At 43.1% G+C, this 24,131-nt stretch overlaps 1 protein-coding gene across 1 annotated transcript in view; it reads left to right on the top strand.

Annotated features, from left to right (window-relative positions):
• Nucleotides 1-24,131, top strand: part of LOC141063469 (regulator of microtubule dynamics protein 2-like) — a 154,800-nt gene that overhangs the window by 596 nt on the left and 130,073 nt on the right. The window contains exon 2 of the mRNA XM_073557512.1: nt 11,835-12,538. Coding sequence (XP_073413613.1) covers nt 12,099-12,538 — 440 coding nt within the window. The 5' untranslated portion in view covers nt 11,835-12,098. The remainder of the gene's footprint in view (nt 1-11,834; nt 12,539-24,131) is intronic.

Here is a 24,131-nt window from a genome sequence, read left to right as displayed (position 1 = left end):
CGCGGTAAAAACCGCAGCATGCACATTAATTTTGTGTTTTTTTCCGCGGTTTAGGCGTCTCCCATGCTTTTAGAAACCGCTGCGGTAAAAAACGCATCAAAAACGCATCAAAGCCGCGCAAAAAACGCACAAAAAACGCCGCGGAAAAATAGGTGCGGTTTCTGGGAAGGGATTCAGGTTTTTGTGCAGAAATTTTCTGCAACGTGTGCACTTAGCCTTAGGGTACGTGCACACGCTGCGGATTGTGGTGCGGATTCATCCTCGCGGATTTTGTAAAATCCGCAGGTGAAACCGCAGTTCAAAAGACCTGCGGTTTTACCTGCTGATTGCCCTGCGGTTTTTCATCTCCTCAATGGAGGAGATGGCAAACCGCAGCAGAATCCGCAGAAAGAATTGACATGTCAATTCTTTCTGCGGATTGAAAACCGCAGATAATCCGCGCGGAAAATTCCGCATCGTCTGCACTGCGGTTTTTGATTCCCATAGGGAATAATGGTACTGTACACCGCAGCAAAAACTGCTGCGGACCCGCAGCGGCCAAACCCGCTGCGGAACCGCAGCAGAATCCGCAGCGTGTGCACACAGCCTTATAGTGTCACAAATAATTTCCACTGTGCGAGGGTCAAAGCCGACTCTGTGTTAATATATTGGTAGTTTCTAGGTTCATTGCGCTGTAATGTGGATGTCTTTATTAGTGATTAGTAAACGTGCTCGGATAAGGTGTTATGCCGGGTGCTAACCGAGTGTCTTCGGCGTGCTCGAATAATATGTTCGAGTCCCCACGGCTGCATGTCTTCGTAGCTGTTGGACAGCCGCAACACATGGAGGGATTGCCTAAGAAACAGGCAGTCCATACGTGTGTTGTGGCTGCCAAATAGCTGCGAGACATGCAGCCGCGGGGACTCGAACATATTTTTCTAGTGTGCTGAAGGCACTGTTAGCGCCCGAGCATAACACCTTATCTGAGCATGTTCGTTCATCACTAGTAGTATCACTGGTCAAGCAGAGTGATCTGTAAGGGTCTATTACTGTCCTGTCACCCTTCCCTGATTAGGCCTGTTTCACACTTCAGTTTTTTTGTGTCAGTTAAAATCCGCCAAAATGGCGGAAAGCGGATCCATTGGTAACTGATGTGAACGGATGTCACCGGACCGTTTTTTTTTTTTACGGATCCGATGAATGAAGAATTTTAAAGGAACCGCTACCCGGGAAGGAGAGAGAGAATTTTTTTCCGGCTGACTTCATTCCTCCGGGCATGCGCACTATAAAAATGCGGATCCTGCAGCAAAAAAAAGTCACATGGTCCGTCCAGGCATCTTGGCGGACGGAAAAAAATTGACGGATCCGCAAAAAAACGGATCCAACGGATGGCCATCTGTCAAGATCCGCCGGTAATGCAAATCAATGAGGAAAAAAACGGATCCGCCAAAAAAAAGGCGGATCCATTTTTTTGCAAAAACGGCGCATTTTGACTGATGGTCAAAAACGGAAGTGTGAAACAGGCCTTAGATGGTCAGATAAGATTAAAAAGCTGCATCCAGTAGCTCAAATATTGGGAGAATATTTGCTTAAGTTAATGTGCTGTCAATATTTGACAGTCGTGGGCACGTACCTAAGGGTGATCCGTGTTAGAGACACTATGAATGTCACTATAAAAAAAATTACGTTTCTCATGAGGTTGCACCAGTACCTCTGCTTAAAACTTATTCCCATGACTGTTTTTTTTTTTACTAAACCAATATGCTTCTGGGTACGCCTATAGGACTCATACAAAATAATGTATTCAGGATCTGTGGAAATATCTTGAATAATACAGTCACGCATATAGCAACCAACATGGGAACAGCTGAGCACATGCCCAACACTCTTCATTGACTATAATGAGAAATGTGTGCCGCAGGATCTCCTTTTAGGCATCTATATTACACCTTCTCAGGACGATGCCGCTTTTTGCTGCTTGTGTCTGATGGTTTCAAGCTTGTGCGGCTGATTGGTAATACATTGGGTTTAGTTTAGGACGCATGCGGCAAGATGCTGCATCTGTGAACATCCTCAGACTAGCAATAGAAGCTACACCTGACAAAATTATTATTAAGCAGTTATGGCCACATGGTTTTCTGCCGCAGTGCTACATGTCAGTCATCTAGTGCCCGCTGTGTGGCACAGTAAATGAATTATAACAGATGTTCAGTTTATAAGAGTGATGCCGTGTAGCTACCACCCTCCGCTACTCATCCCTCGTTTGAGGTGCACTCCGTCCGCATCTATTCCTCTGCCAACCTCCAGCTGGCTGTCATCTACCGCCCCCCAGAGCTAGCCATCTCCACCTTTCTCGACCACTTCACCACCTGGCTACTTCATTTCCTTTCTGCTGACATCCCCACTTTCATCATGGATGACTTCAATATCCCCATTGACGCTTCCACCCCAGCTGCCTCTAAACTTTTATCACTGGCTGCCTCCTTTGGGCTCACTCAGTGGTCCTCCGCGACCACTCACAAAGATGGCAACACACTGGACCTCATCTTCACCCGCCTCTGTTCCCTTACTAATCTCACTTATTCACCCCTCCCCCTGTCTGACCACAACCTACTGACATTCTTTTCCCTCTCCTCTCCCAGTGCCCATCCCCCTCTCTTCATCGCATACAAGCAGTCCCTCACCAGCTTCAAGTCCACGCTCACTGCCGCAAAATAAACCTACTTCTCATCTCATATCCTCCCTGTCTCACAACCCTAAACACCTTTTCAACACTTTCAATTCTCTACTCCGTCCCCCTGCCTTACCTCCCTCTCCTCTCATTTCCGCTAAAGACTTTGCTTCTTTCTTTAAGTATGAACGACAACCAAACAGAAAAAACGATCAAGTCCAAAATAATCAAAATATGTAAATATTTTATTAAATTACAAATATAATAGCAGGTACAGGGTAATAAACACCAAAGTGCTATGTGCAGTTAACAAACAAACAAACGGGACACAGGTGTGCTGCCTCAAATAACAAAAAAATCCTTTTTTTATATAGAAAGTGGCAAATCACCACTTAGATTTGGATAATTCATATTTAAACATTCCCTCAAATATGATATCATAAGAAAGAAATTTATAATATCGCCCAAGCAGCAGTCATTAAAGCGTAGTGGCCATATAATATTACCAGGAATAAAGACATTTAGTTCCAAGTACATACCAAGTTAAAATCGCCAAGCCACGAGGGAGATAAAGGAGGGAATGAGAACAGCAGCACACCGGCGTCACCCCAACGCGCGTTTCGGCGAGCCTTCGTCAGGGGGCTTGACGCAAGTGAGTGTGACGAGTTTAAGAAGGAGACTGGAACCAATCGGCAAAGACCCGGAAGTGATGTAGGTTGCTAGGGCAACCACCACATCGGACACTCTCACTGTCTCAACCCAGGATGCGCCGGGAGATCTCAACGCAGCGCAAACACTGAGGAGACAGGAGGAGGCAAACCGAGGGGGCGGACCCCATAAATAAAATGATGCCAAAGTTGATGTATGCGCCGTCATGCATACATCAATGCCGGCCGGCGTCCACGTCAGGGGAGGCGGTGCCAGTGCACTATCATGTGACCTGACGTCAGCCGCCCACAGAGACGCCGAGAGCCGGTGGGCATGGAGGAAACATGACACGCACCCGTTATTCTCCACCCTCTCCTCTATGCCAAGCCCTTCACTGGCTTCCTATTGTCCAGAGGCTCCAATTCAAAACCCTAACTATGACATACAAAGCCATCCACAACCTTTCTCCTCCATACATCTGTGACATGGTCTCCCGGTACTTAACTACATGCAACCTTCGATCCTCTCAAGATCTCCTTCTCTACTCCCCTTTTATCTCTTCCTCCCACAACCGCATACAAGACTTCTCCTGTGTTTCCCCTATACTCTGGAGCTCTCTACCCCAACACATCAGGCTTTCGTCTACCACGGAAACCTTCAAACGGAACCTGAAGACCCACGTCTTCCGACAAGCCTACAACCTGCAGTGATCCTGCAGTGATCGCTGCACGACCATCTCTACCCTCTCCTAGTGTATCCTCACCCATCCCTGTAGACTGTAGCCCTCGCGGGCAGGGTGCTTTCTCCTTCTGTACTTGTGTGTGCCTTGTTTTGCTCATGTTTGACCGCCATATTGGGACACCCAAGTGATGGGTGTCTCAATATGAAAACTGCTGGTGGTACCAGCCTCTTGTGCGGTACCACCAGCGGAACACCATCACACCACACACACACACTGTATACGCCGTACGCACCACGCACACAAGCACACTGTATATGCTGTATGCAACACACACTGTATACGCTGTACACACCACACACACTCTGTATATGCCATACACACCACACACACACACTCTGTATATGCCGTACGCAGCCTCTTGCGCGGTACCACCAGCGGAACACCGTCGCTAACACGCCGCTGCTGGGATTAGCCGAATGATTCACTGACCGCCACCATCTTTGTACAGGAGGAGCGAATGCGCAGTTTTAATGTGAACGCTGCTATCTATCTGCACAAAGATGGCGGCGGTCTGATTTACTGCGCCTGCGCGAATTCCGCGCTGGCGCATTGAATCATTCGACTGTTCCCGGTGGAAGATGCACGACGTGTCTACAGGCAGAGGAAGCCGGTCACATTAAAGGGGTTTTCCCATGAACGAAAGTTAATTTTAAAAATTGTCTGTCTGACCGTATAGGGGGCATGCCACATCTCCTGACAATACTGACTAATACATTACAGCAAAGAATCACAGAGGATTCATTTTGTGAGGTAAAATATTTCACTGACTGTTTTTAAACAATATTTTACCTCACAAAATGTATCCTCTGCGATCTCTTGCCATAATGTCAGTATTGTCTTCTGCTTCCTCCCCTGCCCAGGAGCTGTGGTATGTTCTGTACACGGTCAGACACAGACAATTTTTAAAATGAACTTTAGTTCGTGGGAAAACCCCTTTAAAAAGCAAATAACGCCAACATGGCTCCTCCTAAAAAGGAAAGGAAAGCAGCAAAGGCCATGGGGAAAGAGAGAGTGGATAGGTGGGTGAGCACATGGGGGGGGGGGGGGATTCTCAACCCTGCAAAGCCTGCCCCCGTCGTGACATTACCGCCCTCGGTCTCCATCTAGTAATATTAATAATAATAATAGAGCACTGGAAACTTATTCTAAATCTGTTCCCCTAAAACTTTATATTAATTAAAAATATATAAATTTAAAATTGTATTAATTGAAATCTCTGCTATTCCTTTGCTTAAAGGGAATAAGTCATTAGATTCATATGCCCGAACCACGTGCAGCCTGAATCAGAGATTATCTGCGCAACTGCAGCCAGGTGTGTTTTACACTGTGATGTTCTGGAGAAGACAGTTTGCCAAGCTATCCGGATACTATAGAGAGGCCTGACTAGTCCAGGGCGGCCTCTCGCTGCTCCTCTCTAGCTGAGTGATGAGTCTTTCCCATATGTAGCCCCCAAATGGCTTTTCAAATTGTGGTCTCTAAAATTCATACAAATTACAGGTACCCTTTGAAAGGGCATTTTTTAACACTGAAATTTATAACTCGGTAGCAGTCCTATCGCTTGGAGCTCCACCGATCCAGAGAATGGGGCTCTGAAATGCTTTGGCAGAATAAAGCGTTGTACTCACTAATTTTCACAATCCCATAAAGAATGCTTTAAGCGCCATTCACTCGGGCATTTCAGTTCTTGGGATTTTGGAGTCCCAGCAGCCAGATCCCATTGCTCAGCAATGCCTAATGGGTATGGGCATATTTTCTCAATGATTAATAGTCTTTCATACATAGGGGCATGTTTATACATAGTGTACCTTACACATGTTTTTGTCACTTTTTTACTTGCTTTTACACTCCTTTATTTGAATATTTAAAAAATGTTAAAACACTGAAAGAATCTGCATACACAGACAGTGAGTGCCCTGGACCGCCTAACACTGAGGACCGAACTAGATGCTGGAGAAGGGTAGTTTGAATCTTTTTGCACATCTGTATAATTCTATAGATAAGGGATGACATATCCCCCCAGCAAGTTTCATTATTTCATTACTTTAAAATGGAAGCATGTTTACTGTGGTCAGCGTCACTGCCATATGGAATGTGCCCATGGCTCACAAACATTGTGGAGTAGATTTCCTAAGACTGCCTAGTTTTAGAAGCTGAATGATTACATTAGCTAGTCTGTGAATATCAATCTCATCATCTTGTTGAATCTCTAGACTGTTTATAGGCTTACTTTGCACAGGAAATTTTTCCTAAAAATTTGACAGCAATTTTGCTGTGCTTTACTTTAAAAACGTATCGGCACGATTTTACAATGTACAGTGAACACAAGGCTATAATGGCACTGGTATACAACTTAATACATTTAGTGAAGAAATCCGTTTTCTTCCAATGAGATTTAGGAGCACAGGGGTCTTACTGGTGCCAGATTTTATTATAGACCAGCCAGGAAATCAATCTGCAGACTTGCCACATATGGCAATGACAGCACTGGCACCAGATTTATAACATTAGGCCAGTCACTGAAAATTAAGTGGCCTGTCATTCAAACACTGGAGGCCAACAAGCGGGTTGGGTAGGAGGAGAAGACCCAGTGCAGTGTCCAGCCCTGTGCACTTAAATCTCATTAGAGGAAAACTTCAAATGCTGATTAAAGAATAAATAAGCCGATTTCTTTATCATAAGTATCAAATTAATCTGTCTAACAGCGCCATTATGGCCATGTTCTTACTTTACATTGCAAATTCTTGCTGACAGTTTCTCTTTAACCCCTTTGCTGTACCTATACGTCCTGTTCGGAAAAGGTTCCCGACCTTTGCCTTATAGGTACATCATGGCGATCGTACGTGGCAAAGGATTTCTGATCTGGGAGCTCAGCTTGAGTTATAACTGAGCTCCGGCTTTCACAGCCAGCACAATTTTACCCCTTAAATGCCGCAATCGGTATTGTTCGCAGCATCTAGAAGGATGGGAGAAGGCGGGAGCTGGCTCTCCCTTATAATCAGTGCACTCGTGAAATCATCGCGAAAGCCAGATTGTTGCCATGTGAACTCAATGTCATGTTATTAATGCTTGGAGCATGGTCATTGAGGGACTAAGTAAGAAAAAAAGTTTACATATTTAAAAAAAAATCAAAATAAAGGACAAAACAGTGGAAAAAATATGAAACCAATAAATAAGTAAATTTTGTGGAAAAAAAAAAAAATCACATTTGGGAATTGCTACGTCTGGAATGACCCTAAATACAAAACTTTTGCACTAGTTAACCCCCTAACCCTTTCACGACCTATGATGTATAGTTACGTCACGGGTTGTGTCCCGGCATTTGATGCGGGCTCCGACGCTGAGCCTGCATCTTTCCTGGCACTTGACATTTGATTTGATCAGCTGTCAAGTAACCCTAATAGTAGCAGTTGGAATCGCGATCCACCCACGGCTTTTAACATGTTAAATGCCGCTGTCAATCTCTGACAGCGGCATTTAACATGAACGCTCCAGAAGAGTGTCACAACCCCCGCCCATTGGCGCCCCTGTCACGTGATCACAAGCATGACAACTGGAGGTCTGTGGAAGATTCCTCGGTGCTTGTCATGGCAGATGATTTTGCTTCAGCCCTGCTATGTGTAGCATAAGTAAGGCTCAGCTCACGCTTATCCTGCGCTCTACCCTGAATTTTCATGTAAATCTCTAAAATACGTGATTCAGACAAGAACCCACCCGACACAAGATTCCCTATGTTGAGGCAGATGGACAATTTGCACTCTGTCCTATGATTCGGCAGTGCATAAAAGCATTTAAACGTGCATATAAGCACATTCGTCCATAGTTTTGTGCATCTCTGAAAAGCGTATGAGGCCATACTGAGTCAATGGTAACGCTCCTACCTCATTATAGTGAATGAATCCCTTGAGATTTTCATATGAATCATGTAATTCGGAGATTTAGATGGAAACCTCCATGTAAGTGATTAGTGTAGAGCACAGAATAAATGTGTTCCAAAATGTTATGTAAAATGTTCCCAAGAAAAGCTTCAACTAAATCCACAAAAAAGCATGTCGGGTCTTTCATCTGTCAATGGAAATACAGGAGGCTTTCACGTTATTGATAGTACAAAGGCTCTGGAAAAGCTCTATGGTTCCTCACCCTCCAAAACAAATACATCAAATTTGGCGCTTCCAAATCCTAATGAGCTGGGCACAATGTGTAGGAAATACAATATATGGGCACTACAGGTAGATTTGCAATTTTTACTAGGCAACATCCAATACTGCTTGTTTTTGAAAAACACTTATGAAGTCAAAATCGTCACTACACCTGTAGATAAATTTCCCGAAGGGTTTAATTAACATTATGGGGTAATTTGAAGATAAATTTGACTCTTCTGTCACCTAGGGGCTATGTATATGGAGTCTGCAAACTGTTCTACAATAACTTGTTCTCCAAGAATAAAATAGCACTCTGTCCCTCTCGAATCTCACCGTGGGGCTTAAAAGTACTGTACAGTCACATACGGGGCATTGCCACATTTGGCAGAAATTGTGTGACAAATTGTGTTGCCAGTTTTACCCATTTCCCCATGTGAAAATGTAAAATATGAGTGTGGAGAAACGAGGTCAGTGGGTGCTCTCGTCCGCTGGCCCGGCTGCCTTTAGCAAGACTGCATGGACCAAGGCTCATACCACTGAACGCCCTCTCTATCTCCTCGTAGGCAATACACTACACAGATAACATGGTTAAGGTAAAACAGTGTGGCAATACTTTATTGAACCACAGCACTCAATAGCAAACAGAACAATCCCAGTGATTACCCTAGGATGGTGCACATTACAGGGTCTCACCCTTCCGTTGACTCGCTGGGATAATGGTAGGTGTTATATCCGAGCTCCCAGAGTTGCACTTCCACCTGTGATGCACACACAGAGAAGAGATATCGACAAGCGTAGGAAGATGACCGAGAACAGTCCATAGAGTCTGTAAAAGGTCCAAAGCCAGTTGACACCACGTCAGAGCTCCCAGGGTTGCTATTCCACCTGTGATACACACACAGAGAAGAGGTAACGACAAGCATAGGGGGATGACAGAGAACAGTCCATAGAGTCTGTAAAAGGTCCAAAGCCAGTTGACATGAGAGTCACCACCTAGCTTATCCGATCATCTGCATGGAACCAGGCGACCGGTGGGTCCCAAAACCTGGCTTTCGCCAAACAAATCCATGTTTCAGATATGGTCACTGGATCAGATCTGTGTCCTTCCAACCGGAGCCAAAAAACCCTAGTTTGTTTCCTATAGAACCATAGATCCGTGTCCCTCGTGATGGTGCCATGATGACTTGGCTGCAGTCCTGTCTCTCGTCCATTGGGTGTTTTGCAGAATATCCCGCTGGTAGCTCTGTGTGTTGAGATCTGCTCTGTGAGCCTTTTTACACCCGAGGCATGTAAGCTATTTTTAGAATTACTGAGTGTCCTTCTGTCCACCCTCACATTCTCTTCCCTCTTTACTTTCGAAGTCAACTGACTGTTTCCAGAATACATTGCACAATTAGCATATCAGCACGCAATAAACAAAGATAAACACACTTTGTATAAGTCACTATTACAGACTTACACAGTATGTTAAATGGTATATCTGTCACGTGGACCAGTCCTGTGTGACGCGACCAGCAGGCCGGTAACTGAAACAACAAGACACGGCACGTGAAACTGTCCTGTGTGACACGGCCCGCAGGCTGGTAACTAAAACAACAAGACACGGGAGAAGGGGAAACAGTTACAACGGTGGGTCCTGCGATGGGGGACAGGGACGTGGAGACCTCCTGCACTCCCCTGAGTCAGTGTCCCTCACACTCCTAACATTCCCTAGGCCGGTTCTGCACCGGGCGCCGATCAGGATACCTGTCACCCTAGCACACCCTACACCTATCCCTTGCTAGGGAGCTGGGTGATGCAGGCACTGGCCCCACCGCTGTACTAATACACACCAGGGAAAAATACAAACAGGGAAACACCACTTAGCTTTGCTCTGTTGTTCTTGCTCCCAGCAACAGAGTCCACCACCAGAATGCAGCTTTCCTCCTGAATAGCTGCCACCAAGCTCTGTCAGAGCTGCAAGGAAATCCCCTCTGACTCCTTCCACAACAGGGCTCTGACTGACCTGCCAGGACCTCTCTCTAGATCCTTCCTCCACCAAGGATGGTTGAAATGAACACTATCACCAACAGTGATTGCAACACCTGACACTCTTTTATAGCAGAGCCAGAGCAATCACACCTGCTTTATAATCACATGCACTAAACTAAAGAAACCAGAGTGCAATGACGCTCACCACCACCGGGGGCAAACTAGAACAAAAGACACCACTGTGTAATAATCCTAATGGCCACTGGGGGCAAAACCAAACTTAAGTACACAGCTTAAGGAAAAAAAAGGTTACATGCTCTTTTATCTGTCATGATCCAGCATGGATCATGACAATATCAATTTGCAAGTTTTTCTTCTTGACCCACAAGAAATAAACACTCAAATCCACAAACCAATATACAGATAAAAAGTCAATTCTTCTTGGTTTGCAAAAACATAGTTGTCTGGGTAATTAAGATATACTCTGGTTTCTTCACAATGAGGCTACATTTTTGTGGTAAAAATTTAATAATTTTTCTTCACTGCCCAGTGGTATAAACTTAGAGAGAGGTTTTCTGTTATGGCTCATCAGGGGCTCTGCCAATGTGACATGGCACACCCAAACGATTCCAGCAAAATCTGAACTCCAATATGGCACTCCATCTCTAAGTTCCTTGGGTGTAGTTTCCAAAATGGAGGCACTTTTGGGGTGGTTTCCACTGTTTAGGCATATCGGGGCCCTGTAAACGTAATGTGGTGTCCGCTATCTATTCCATCCAATTCTGCACTTCAAAAGTCAATGGTGCTCCTTCCCTTTTGAGCCTTGCCGTGTACCTAAACAGTAGTTTTCAACCACATATGGGGTATCGGTGTACTCAGGAAAAACTGCACAATAAATTGTATAGTCCGTTTTCTCCTGTTACCTTTTTGAAAATGCAAAATTTAGGGCTAAATCAATGTTTTGATTGGGGAAAAAATAAAATTTACATGTTTTACTCCCACATTGCTTTAATTCCTGTGAAGCCCCTAAAGGGTTAATAAACTTCTTGAATGTAGTTTTGAGCACTTTGATGGGTGTAGTTTTTTTTTTAATGGTGTTACTTTTGGGTATTTTTTATCACATTGTGTCATATAAGTTACTTTAAAAAATGATGCTAATGTGAAGTAGATGTGGTTAATGTTTGCTATACCACACAAAATAGATAATAAACTTAAGGGCATAAAAATGAAAAGTTTGTAAATTGCAATATTTTCAAAGAAAATTCTTAGAATCACTGGGATATGTTGAAGCGTTCCAGAGTTATTGCCACATAAATTGACACTGGTCAGAATTTAAAAAATAGGCTTGGTCAGAAAGATGAAAACAGGCTGGGGTATGGGGAGTGAAGGGGTTAAACCACATCCCCTTGTCTAGCAAGGCATAAAAAGGGCATAAAGCATATAACACATGTAGTACAAGGCAAATGAGTGTGTTTTGGCCAAAATTTTGCTATAATTCTTAACGCATTTAGCTTAGGAAATCTACCTAGACTCCTAAATTTTAAACCTTGAGGTCCAGATAGATGACCATATTTTTTTTTTCTCCAGATTTCATGCATATTGGATTTATAATATGCACTTTATAAGCTTCTGTGTCTGCTCAATATGCTTATCTTAGTTACTAAACAACTTTTCTGTTTGGCAGGCTTACAGAAATCATTGACGTTCAGCGATGACTTTGGACCTTTGAAAAGTGAGATGTTTTTAATAGAACTGGGACTTATGGTCATACTACGACCATTGCATTCTTGATGGCAACCTTCACTAGGAGAACGTTATCATAGACAACTGTGTAATAAATCTAGCAAAGGAAGAATGTAGCCTTCTACGTATTGAACTTTGTAACTCTTTGCTGATCAGTCATTACCAAAAATCTCACCATCGTTAATTTAGCTCTTGCTGTGCTAACATGAGTAATATCATTCACTCCGAGCAAAGGAGCTTGCTTTTGGGCATCCTTACAGGAGCTGCAGGCGTTGGCATTGCCTTGTTCTGTTGGAGAAGATATGGGAAACATGGCTATTTCCTCGGCTTGCACGAGAACTGGTCATCTGCTACTAACCAGAATCATAACAATCAAGGAGCTGTCGTGGTTCTTCAAGGTCGTCAACTCCAAATCTTGGAGAAACTGGGAAGCCTGCTGAAAAGCGTTGAGGACCTCAGGGAGGAAGTGAAATTTCTGAAGGAAACCATTCCTAAATTAGAAGAACAAATTAGGGATGAGCTAAGAGGCAAGAATGATGGGAGGAAAGTCAGTCCTCAGCACAGAAGTCTAAAAAGGAAGAGAAATGAGATCACAAAAGCCTCGGGTGAATATCCTAGTTCAGAGGAAGCCGAAAGTGAAGGGGGGTAAGTGACAAGAACATGTACTCTACCTTTATAGATTATGGCAGTTCTGGCCAATTCCTTTGCTTTTTATCCATACTAATACCAGATTTCTTATTGTTTTGTCTGCCAAGGGAACGTATGCATAACAGTTCTGGTTGTGTGCATTGTTATGCTTCCTCAGCCATTTTACCATCATTTCTCTAAAGTTTGACGATGTTGCACTCTGTCAACATTGTCCATTATGAAGCTTTGGCCCAAACATATCTTTTACTTTCTTAAAGCAGCTATTACTATATGGTCACGTTAGCCCAGTATTACGAAGATCAGGAAACAGCGTGTTGGTGGCTGAATGTGCCAGGTTTCCCTACAGACCTAAGAATTGTATATATGCAAACACTCCATGTGTAATCTCCTTACTCCTGAGCTGAGATTAGTAATAAAGAGCTTATTCAACCTGCCAGCTTTATTGTGCAGAGTGCTGAAGTCTTAGATGCCCACTTTAAGCTGTTTTTAATTCATACTCTCTCAGATAAGCATGACCCGAAAAGTCAGACATCTTTAAAGGGAATGTCAAATCACAGTTATCTTATATAAATCAAGGTATTAAAAGGTTATTCTCGTCATGATAAATTGTAAAAGTTGCTAATTGCTTGTACAGAGAAGCAATTTTCTTGTTATTAAAAACGCTCTCTGTTCTTAAAAACAGAAGGATTATTCATTTTATAGTTAACTGCTAATTGTTTAAGTTACTGTCCACCTCTATAGTCTACCGTCGGTGGCTGGCCTCCGATTCTGTACTTACAAGCAAATTGCTATATAACTTCCATAGCATCCACCTTCATTGTCTCTGCGCTTGTCCGATGCCACATGGGTAAAGCTGCCTCTTCTTGCAGCATCAGTGCACAATTCAGGGCAGCTCCATCAGGAGCACACTGTCCCCCAGGGCAGAAAACTTGGAGGCTGGAGAGAGATGTGCTCCTGAAGACTGACTTTGACCTCCACCAGTTAAAGTGGTCATATCACAAGGTCAAAAATGTCGATTTTTGCTACTAGGTTATTCCTCCATACCATGATTCGGATAGTGACATGTCCAAAAGATCCGCTTTATAAAGGCAATTAAAAGGCTCATATTCTTATCTCTTCAACAGATTGGCAGATTTTAAAGCAACAAAAAGCTACATACTCGGGAACAGCGGGAATAAAATAAGAGCAATAACTGGCCACTCTTGGTCTTCTTTACTTCATTACCAACTAATGGTGTAGTGATAAGTCAAATATTGGGTCTCCTGCTTTCATGTGAGCTCAGCATCTTTGCCGGCAGATGATCGCTGTGTTATTCAGCCATTATCTGCCTCTAATAGCCACGAGAGAACTAGAACTCCACCTGCAGCTTTTAAATCGTTAAATGTCAATCTCTAGTTTTAACCAGTTAGTGGCCAGGCCAAATTTTTCACATCTGACATGTCACTTTATGTGGCAGTAACGCTGGAATTTTTCAACATATCCCAGTGATTTTGAGGTTATTTTTTTTGTGACACATCATATTATATGTTATGATAATGGGAAATTTAGATAAATATGTTTTGCGTTTATTTATAAAAAAAAATCCAAAATTTGACAAATTTCTAAAAATGAGCAATTTTCAACCTTTGAATGATTAATCCAGATAGTACTACCACACAAAATAGTTAATAGCATTTCCCTTGTATCTGCTTTACATCAGCACCATCTGTAAAATGTTTTTATTATGTGAGGATGTTAGAGGGTTTAAAATTGAAGCAGTAATTCATTTTTTTCAAGGAAATTTACAACAATTTAGCAACCTATTCAGTTTTGAAGTGACTTTGGAGGGCATATGTATTGAAAAAATACCAAAAGTTATACTATTTTAAAAACAACACCCCTGAACATATACAAAACTGCTGCCAGGTAGTTTATTAATTACATCCAGGTGCTGTTCAGGAATTAATACAAAGTGGCTTAACAGAATAAGAAAAATATTATTTTTGCCACCTAAATGTTGGTAACTTCTGAACAGGCCGCTATAGCCGGCAGACTCGAAGGCCGCTATTTAGCAGTGAATTGAGATGGCAAACATCAGGACCACACAGCCATGATCTCAGGGTGCTGCTGGGGTTAAAGAGGAAGCCCCCACACTCTGTTAACCATCATGATGCCATAGTGACTATTGACAGCAGCATCTCAATTGTTAAACGGCCAAGATTCGCAAAGTCGTATTGGTGGTTGCTAAGGGGTTCCAAATCACTTTTACTGTATAATGAATGCCAGACATACAAAACCCAAAAAACTATGGTGGATTTTTTTTTCCCCCCGCTTTCCAGTACATTACATAATAAAATGGATGGTGGCCTTCAAAAGTACAACTTGTCCAGCAAAGAAAAGTATGCATAAGGTTAGGTCACTGGAAAAATAAATTCTTAGAAGAATGGAAGGGGCAAAAACGAAAGCTCAAAAACGGATAATCGGCATAATGTCTGTTACATTCCTCGTCACTATGTACAGTATATAAAAATAAAATCTTGCACATTTTTCATTAGTGACACTATGCTTAACTCCTTCCCGACCTATGACGTATACATACGTATAGGACTGAAGATGTGATTTCTTGACATCCATTATTATGTATGGGTGTATATCTGTTAAGTCTTGTGGAATCCTTTTTCTCTATAACACTGTCTTCTAGTGATATGATGTTCCAATAGCAGCATCCTCTGGAGAAAAAAAGAGCACACCTCTCCTAAGTGTAGTAATTTGTACAATTTTACGGTATATTTGTAGAATCAAGTGGTACTTCGCTTATTCTGAACTGTTGAGTAAACTGGAGTGCACAACTTTGGCTGAAATATTTCACACTATTGGGCAGTTCAGCCCAGGATCATCCAAAACAAATGGGCCAAAAACAGGAGTCGTTACATTAGGACCAGAAACAAAGGCAACGGCTATTGTTCACAGCTGGTACTTATTGTACAAATAATGAAGGATCACATTATTTTGTTCAAGAGCGCCTTCCATGATCATATTCACCATGCTGTGCCATTTCTGAAATTTAGCAGGTTTAGCTGACTTAGGCCTCTTTCACACATCAGGTTTTCGCCGTCCGGCGCGATCCGGCGCTTTTGACAAAAACCGGATCCGGCGAAATGCAATGCCGGATCCGGTTTCCCCCCCATTGACTTGCATTAGAGCCGGATCGAGCCGGATGGCCATGCGTTTCATCCGATTTTCGCCGGATCCGGCAATGTGACGCGATCCGGCGTCTGGAAAAAACGGCTACTGTAACGTTTTTTGTCTCCGGCGAAAAAGCCGGACACGCCGGATCCGGCGTGTCCGGCTTTTTCATACAATGAAAGCCTATGAGCGCCGCAATGCGCCTGATCCGGTGACAGCCGGATCCGGCGGCCGGATCCGGTTTCTTTGGTCTGAGCATGCTCAGTAGCTCTGCCCACAAGACATATATAAAAGCAAGACAGTGGGACCCTCAGCCACACCCAACATGCCACCCAAGCCAAGAACCAGGAGCAGGAGAAGGCAGCAGACATCTGCAGCAGCACCAGCACCACCCCAAATGGAGCAGCATGCTGAACAACGGGAGGGGAGTCCAGCAGCAGATGAGAGACGGTAATTATCAAATCCCCCATTCCTCCAAACTAGGGCTATGGAATATCAAGATATTCATTGGCCCTTTGTTTCTCTTTATTCAACAGCCGCCCAATAGATGCAGCAGCAGCAATGGCAGCAGCAGAAACACCACCCACAGCCATGGAGTCTGGCCATGAGGAAGACAGCACATCTTCTTCTGGGAGCCCTCCCTCGCATCGTCAGCGTTTGACGGTAAGTTTTTATTTCCAAAATCCATCATCTCTGTAATATATGTCTATTCATTGCCTTTTATTTCAAAACAGGAATCACAAGATGAAGAGGAGCTCCCAGAAGAAGAAGGAAGGGGTGGACAGACACTTGGAGTGGGCTCACAATTGGTAAGTTTTTTGCATCAAACGCAGAAACACAACATCACACTACACACAACACATAGAAAACAATGTTCTGCAGACCACACACAGCAAACAAATGCCTACATCCAAAGACATAACATTTTTTGTTTTCTTCTCTAGTCTTCCCAATCTGGTGCTCGGCCAAGAGGTCCTTGCAGTGCCTCCCAGGGTCGTCGGCGACAGCAACGCGGCGGTCACCAGCGTGTAAGTATAAATATTTTTGCTTTGTTTTTTTTGCACTTTTTATTTCATTTCTTTTGTGGAGGCTAATTATGTTATTTTTGTCTTTTTCTTTAACAGCCTTCACAGCGTGCTCCCGACTCTGACGGTGAGGATGGAGGGATTGATGTGGACCGCCTCATCGATCTCGTCAGAGAAAGGGAGCCGCTCTGGAATATGGCTGACCGCCGCCACGCTGACCTGATCGTTACCCGACGACTCTGGGAGGAAATCTGTTCGCTCCTTGTGGACCGCTGGGAGGACCTCGAAGCTCGGGCCCAGATTAAAGAGCGTAAGTATATACAGTACCGGTTGCTTGATTTAAACCAGTGTTTCCCGAACTCCAGTCCTCGTGGTCCCCACGGATCATGTGTTCAGGATTTCTATTTACTTTGGAAATCCTGAAAACATGACCCCTGGGGACCATGAGGACTGGAGTTTGGGAAACACTGATGTTGTATACTAACCACTTTGTCCTTTCTCGTTTCAGGGGAGAGAATTGTGAAGCGGTGGCGGTCTGTGAGGGATCGTTTCAAGAAGGAGTTCAATAAAGAGATGCGGGCCCCGAGTGGATCTGGAGGACGCAGGAGCAAGTACAAGTACGCACGAGCCCTGTCGTTCCTCCGGGATACAATGCTCACCAGAAGGTAAATATTACACACCACATGTGACAAAAAAATGTTTAGATGTAACTTTTTTTTTTCAGCCAGGGCCATACCATGTCACTATTTTAATTTTTTTTTTTTCCTTTATTCCACAGCACGGTGAGCAGCACTCGGGAGCCTGCACGATTGGACCCTTCTGAGGCGATCCCTGAGGAGACCGGCACCGAGGGACACTTCGACCGCCCCGGTACATCTGCACCTTCCCAGCCTTCCCACACATTCGACCCATCTGTCCCATCCACCAGCACAGGAGCATCGTGGCCGCCTACATTACATGAAGCTGCTGGTGAGGAGATCGCTTTCCCTTTACCCCACCCTTCTGCCACTGCCACCTCTAGTACACCTGCGGGTACTGGGCGGCAGCGGCAGAGGGGTCAGGAAAAGAGTTATGCGCCAGAGTTCTTGCATCTGAATGCATCTTTCCAGAACTGTCTAAAAGTCTTGTCAGAGCAAATCTCCGCAGGCTTTCAGCAGATCAACTCCAGCATTCTGGAGGTGAAGACACTTCTGCAAACCATGCATTCAGAAGCAAGATCTTCACCAAACCACACCTTTTTCAGGTCTGTTGTGGAGCGCATGGCAACACTATCTCCTACCCAGCAGATGCATGTAATGCATTCGTGCCACGGTGCTCTACAGCAGGTTACCTCCCAACCTCCACCTCCCACCACTGTAGTTCCTCCACCTGCACCCCCTCCAGCCACTTTCCATCCTCCCCCTCCTATTACATCTGCACCCCCTCCAGCCACTTTCCATCCTCCCCCTCCTATTACATCTGCACCCCCTCCAGCCACTTTCCATCCTCCCCCTCCTATTACATCTGCACCCCCTCCAGCCACTTTCCATCCTCCCCCTCCTATTACATACCAGCAACCTCCCCAGTACCAGCAACCTCCCCAGTACCAGACATCTCCCCACTTCCAGCAACCTGCCCCGTACCAAACTCCTTCCCCGTACCAAACTCCTTCCCCGTACCAAACTCCTTCCCCGTACCAAACTCCTTCCCCGTACCAAACTCCTTCCCCATACAACTTTCCATCAACATCATCTGCTCCTACAGTCCCTGCCCAACCCTCCACTCCACCGCCCACCACCTCTTCTGCCTCCCACATGTCCACCCATTCTGTAGCTTTTTCCACACCATCACCTCTAACTGTTCCTTCCCCACCACGATCCCAGTCTTCTCTCCACACTCCCATTGTCGAAGTGTCCCGCAGCCCCTCCAGCAGTATTTCCATCCCACACTACACAGATTTATGATGTGTTTTGTAATAAAAATGCCCAGTTGGTTTCAAACCTTTATTAAAAAATTTTTTTTAACTTTAAAAAACAGTTTACAAAAAAAAAATATTTTAAATAAAAGTTAAATTATTGTTTACACTGGTTGTCTGTCATTTCTTTCTGCGGCGAAATATGTTTAAAAAAAAGGTTAAATACAGGGTATTTAAAAGGTAAAAAGGTATTCAAAACCAGGTATATAACTGTGGGTAAATTTTAGCTTTTTGCCACAGTTGTGTTCCTGGTTGTGTTTGAAGCAAAGTATTTCACCTAAAAAGTTGTGTTTATTGTTGGTGATTTCCTAACAATGTACACAACTTTTGTTAAAAGGTGAAATACTTTGCATAAAACACAACCAGGTACACACCTGTGGCCTAAAGCTAAAAATAGAGACCATGACAAGATAGCCAACTTTGGTTGGCAAAGGTATATACTGTTGGTACAGAAGGTACACAAGTTTGGTTGGGCACAAATCTTTCACACTCTGTCATCCTGCCAGTGTACTCTGCCTTGAGGTGACATAAAGTATAGTGCAAAATTGTCCCTCATTACTGAAACCGTCACAGAACTTCTAGTGGTAATGTCATGGTAATCTTGCAAGGTGGTTTCTTCAGAGGTGTCCTCAATGGAAATGGGTTCCTTGCAGATAACAAAATTGTGGAGTACCACGCAAGCTTTGATCACCTCGTCAACAGTTTCTGTCTTGAGGTTGATCGCAGTCAATAGGACCCGCCATTTGGCTGTCAGAATACCAAAGGTACATTGAACCATTCTTCTTGCTCTTGTGAGGCGGTAATTAAAAATGCGTTTTGGTCTTGTCAATCCTCTGCTAGAGTACGGTTTCAAAAGGTGTTCTGACAGCTGGAAGGCTTCATCCCCTACACAGACAAATGGCATAGGTGGACCAGATGTTTGCGGCAGCGGTCTAGGTGGTGGGAACTGGAAGGTGTTTCCATACAGTTTACGCCCCATGGCAGACAGTTTGAAAACTTGAGAGTCATTGGAGCGGCCATAGGCCCCAATATCAACAGCAATAAATTTGTATTCCGCGTCAGCGATGGCCATGAGGACAATTGAAAAATATTTCTTGTAATTGAAATATTCCGATCCCGATCCGGCTGGCTTTACAATGCGGATATGTTTCCCGTCCACAGCGCCCAAGCAGTTTGGAAACTGACATATCTGTTGAAACTTGTCAGCAATTTCAATCCACCTCTCTGTTGTGGGCTCTGGTAAAAACTCTTCAGCTAAGGAGTCCCACAGTGCACGGCATGTGTACTTCACTATTCCTGATATGGTGGAAATCCCGAGTCTGTACTGGAAATGCAGTGATGAAAGGGATTCTCCAGTTGCAAGAAATCTGTGGGGAATTAAAAAACAATCAATTAGTTTAAAATCGCAGCATTACATACCAAAACTCAGCTATAACACTTGGAGATACAAACTACCACCAACAAGATTGCAGTGAAAGTGTGCTCTGATGCGATCACATCCAATAAATGTGGCTTACCTTAAAGTCACCATCAGACGCTCTGCGGGTGAAACAGAGAAGCGGCAATAGGTGTCCGCTTTTCTTATGAGGTGTGCAATGCGCTCCACCAAGTAATCAAAATTCTCCATTTTCATCCGCACATATCCAAAAAATTTATCCGGGTTTCGTCGAAGGTCCATGCAGAGTGTAGAATAGACCCCACGTGTCATTCTCTTGGCTGTGATGGGGTGGATCCACAAACGTCGTCTACGATGCCTGATGCGCTGCTGTCTCGCTCTCTCCTTCTCCAGAACAATCACCCTCAAACGATTCACCTCCGCTATAAAATCCGCCAAATTCTTCAAAATATTTCCAATCACAACCAGGGCTGTGGAGTCGGTAAGCCAAACCTGCGACTCCGACTCCTCAATTTCCCTTACACCGACTCCGACTCCGACTCCCACACATATTGCTTATATTTAAGTGAAAAATTTATTGTAGTACAATGTGAATCTCAGACATTTAATCATTTTTATGATCCAATAATCAAGATATTTAGAACAGAATATATATTGGTGTACTACCCGGTTTTCATTCTTTTTGGTACAGATACGATATGGATAGACAGATATGGATAAATGGATAGAGCAGATTTCTAATCTGCTTTTGCTATTGAAAACATTATCTATGAGCTCAAAAACCTTTCAGGTGATGCAGTTTTTTAAAAAGATGATCAGCTTTTGCAGCTGAAAAACGTATCCTCAAAAAACACAGGAAAAACGCTGTGTGTGAATGTAGCCTTAGATCAGGAATATAACAGCCATTTATAGGACATTTCATAACTTTCCCAAACTCCTATGAAAAAATATACAGCACATCCTGCATTGAATTACTGTACCCAATTTATTATATATTTTAGGAGTCGGAGTCGGTCCATTTTATACCGACTCCAACTCCGACTCCACCAAAATGAGCTCCGACTCCGACTCCACAGCCCTATTCACAACATCCATCTTCGCCAGTAACTTGCTCTTCTCTCCAACCTGCACTTTCTCCTCGACAACCTGTCAAAGAAGGGCTGTAGGAACACTCTATATATAGTTTTCCAGTAGCCAATCCCGTTCGGAAGGCCACAAGGGTCAATTTTAAAAACCGGATCCGGCGTAATCCGTCGAAAAACGGATGAACCGGATGAGACGGATCCGGTTTTGTCTGTCAAGAACAAGACGGATCCGGCAGAAAACCGGATCCGGAACATCAGGTTTTACAAAACATTTGCCGGATCCGGCGTTCCGGCACGACGCCGGATCGCGCCTGACGCCGAAAACCTGATGTGTGAAAGTAGCCTTAGAGTAACTAAACTTTTAAGAGATTTTTTTTTTTAAATGTTTTAAGCCCGTTAACGCTAAACAGATCTAGGGATCTGTACACCCATTGATGGCTAACTGAAAAGATGGTTACAAATTGCAAGCTTTCGAGACAATTGCAGTTTGTTACCATCTTTTCAGTTAGCCATTAAAAGGTATCAACCACTGAGGACTCTCAATTCTAAATATTCTTCTATCTACTGGCTAACACGGTACAAAGATATATATATATATATATATATATATATATATATATATATATATATATATATATATATATATATATATATATATATATATATATATATAATCTTTCCTGTACACCCATTGATCGCTAAAAAAATCTCTTGGAAGAGCGCAGTTCAGGAGATAGAAGCACAACTTTTGCCCGACTGCACACATAGCTAAGTACGGATGCAGTACAAAACATCCTGTCTCGTGAGCTGCTCACTTCTTAGGCTGGGTGCCCACGATCTGGAACTAGCAGCGCTTTGGACACAGTGCATGTTCGATGCGTCCAAAGCGCTGTCTTCTATTGAATGTAGGTGAATCACATGTGTTTACTGAACCATGAGGATTCACCGCATTCAATTTCTCTTGCGGAGATGGAATTGACGAGAAATTGACATGCTGCGGTCTGTGTCCACAGATGATCCGTGGGCATCTGTGGATTCATAGTCAGCACTATGTTGAAACATCTGGGTGCTGCGGGTTTGATGCTGCATAAATACGTGTCAAACCCACAGCAACTCCAGATCGTGGGCACATACCCTTAGAGGATTTTTAAGCAATTGGTGAGGGTCTTGGGACTCGGACCCCCACAGATCTGCTCAGAATTAAAAGGGATAAAACCTAAGGAAAAAAAAAAAAAAATAGAATATATATATATATATATATATATATATATATATATATATATATATATACATATATATATATATATATATATATATATACATATATGTGTGTGTGTGTAATCCCCAATGTTTAGATATAGAGGCTAGATATAGAGGTATTAACAGCACAGATTCTAAACAACTGGAGCACCCACCATCAGTTTACCAATGTAAAATTTATAATAAAAATTTAAAAAAAAATGCTTCAGTGTTATCGAATCCATTAGGGATATTAAGTGGTAGGGAAGTGTAGTGGGTAGACATTTGGACATACAGGTACAGTCATGGTCGAAACGGTTTGCACCATTGAAATTGTTCAAGTAAATGAAGTATTTCTCCCAGAAAATTATTGCATTTACACATGTTTTGTTATACACATGTTTATTTTGTTTGTATGTATTGCAAAGAAAGGCAAATTGGACATCATTTCATCCAAAACCTCAAAAATGGGACAGAAAGAAAAATTATTGGCACCTTCAACTTAATATTTGGTTACACACCCTTTGAAATAAATAACTGCAAATTTCTTTGGAACTTGATTGGGGCTGCTAATCCATCATCCAAACTATCATACGTTGCAACGTTTCATCAATTTTAATTTTTTGCTGTGAAGGGAGATTAGCTACAGCAGTGCAAGGGTTGTAAACTTCTTGATTATGTTGCACACAGTGGACAAAGGAAAATTGAGATCCCTGCAGATGAACCTTGAGATTATTGATATTTTTCAATAACTTTCTCAAATCCTCATAGTTCTCTTATCCTTTTTCTGTTCTCCATTCTTTGTGTGGCACACACAGACAAACAATGCAAGTATTGAGTCAACTAATTTTAATCTGGTTTCAGTGTGATTTTCATATTCCCCCACACCAGATGAGACAAAAATGGAACTTTTTGGCAAGGCACATCAGCTCTATGTTCACAGATGAAAAAATGAAGCATATCAAGAAAAGAACACTGTCCCTACTGTGAAACATGGAGGAGGCTCTGTTATCTTCTGGGGCTGCTTTGTTGCATCTGGCACAGGGTGTCTAGAATCTGTGCAGGGTACAATGAAATCTCAAGACTATCAAGGGATTCTAGAGAGAAATGTGGGGAAGGGTTCACGTCCAATACCTGATTATTATGTTTATATGGGAAAATACACACGTGGTCAAAATTGTTGATACCCCTTGTTTAATGACAGAAAAACCCACAATGGTCACAGAGATATCTTGAATCTGACAAAAGTAATAATAAATCAAAAATCTATGAAAATGAACAAATGAAAGTCAGACATTGCTTTTCAACCTTGCTTCCACAGAATTAAAAAAAAAAAAAATAAAACTCATGAAATAGACCAGGATAGAAGTGATGGTACTTTTAACTTAATATTTTGTTGCACAGTGTCAGAAAGCTTGGTCTCAGTCAAAGGTCATGGTTCTTGCAACCGGATAATGACCCAAAACACAGAGCTAAAAACACCCAAGAATGGCTAAGAGGAAAACATTGGACTATTCTGAAGTGGCCTTCTATGAGCCCTGACCTAAATCCTATTGAGCATCCTTACAAAGAGCTGAAACATGCCATCTGGAAAAGGAAACCTTCAATCACGAGACAACTGGAGCAGTTTGCTCTTGAGGAGTGGGCCAAAATACCTGTCGAGAGGTGCAGAAGTCTCATTGACAGTTACAGGAATTGTTTGATTGTGCAACAAAATATTAAGTTA

The sequence above is a fragment of the Dendrobates tinctorius genome, unplaced genomic scaffold (genome assembly GCF_039654945.1).
Source record: "Dendrobates tinctorius isolate UK_male_01 unplaced genomic scaffold, ASM3965494v1 ptg000250l, whole genome shotgun sequence".
NCBI lineage: Eukaryota > Metazoa > Chordata > Amphibia > Anura > Dendrobatidae > Dendrobates > Dendrobates tinctorius.
The sequence above is the reverse complement of the archived record's forward strand: the minus strand, read 5'-3'. Positions and strand labels throughout refer to the sequence as shown.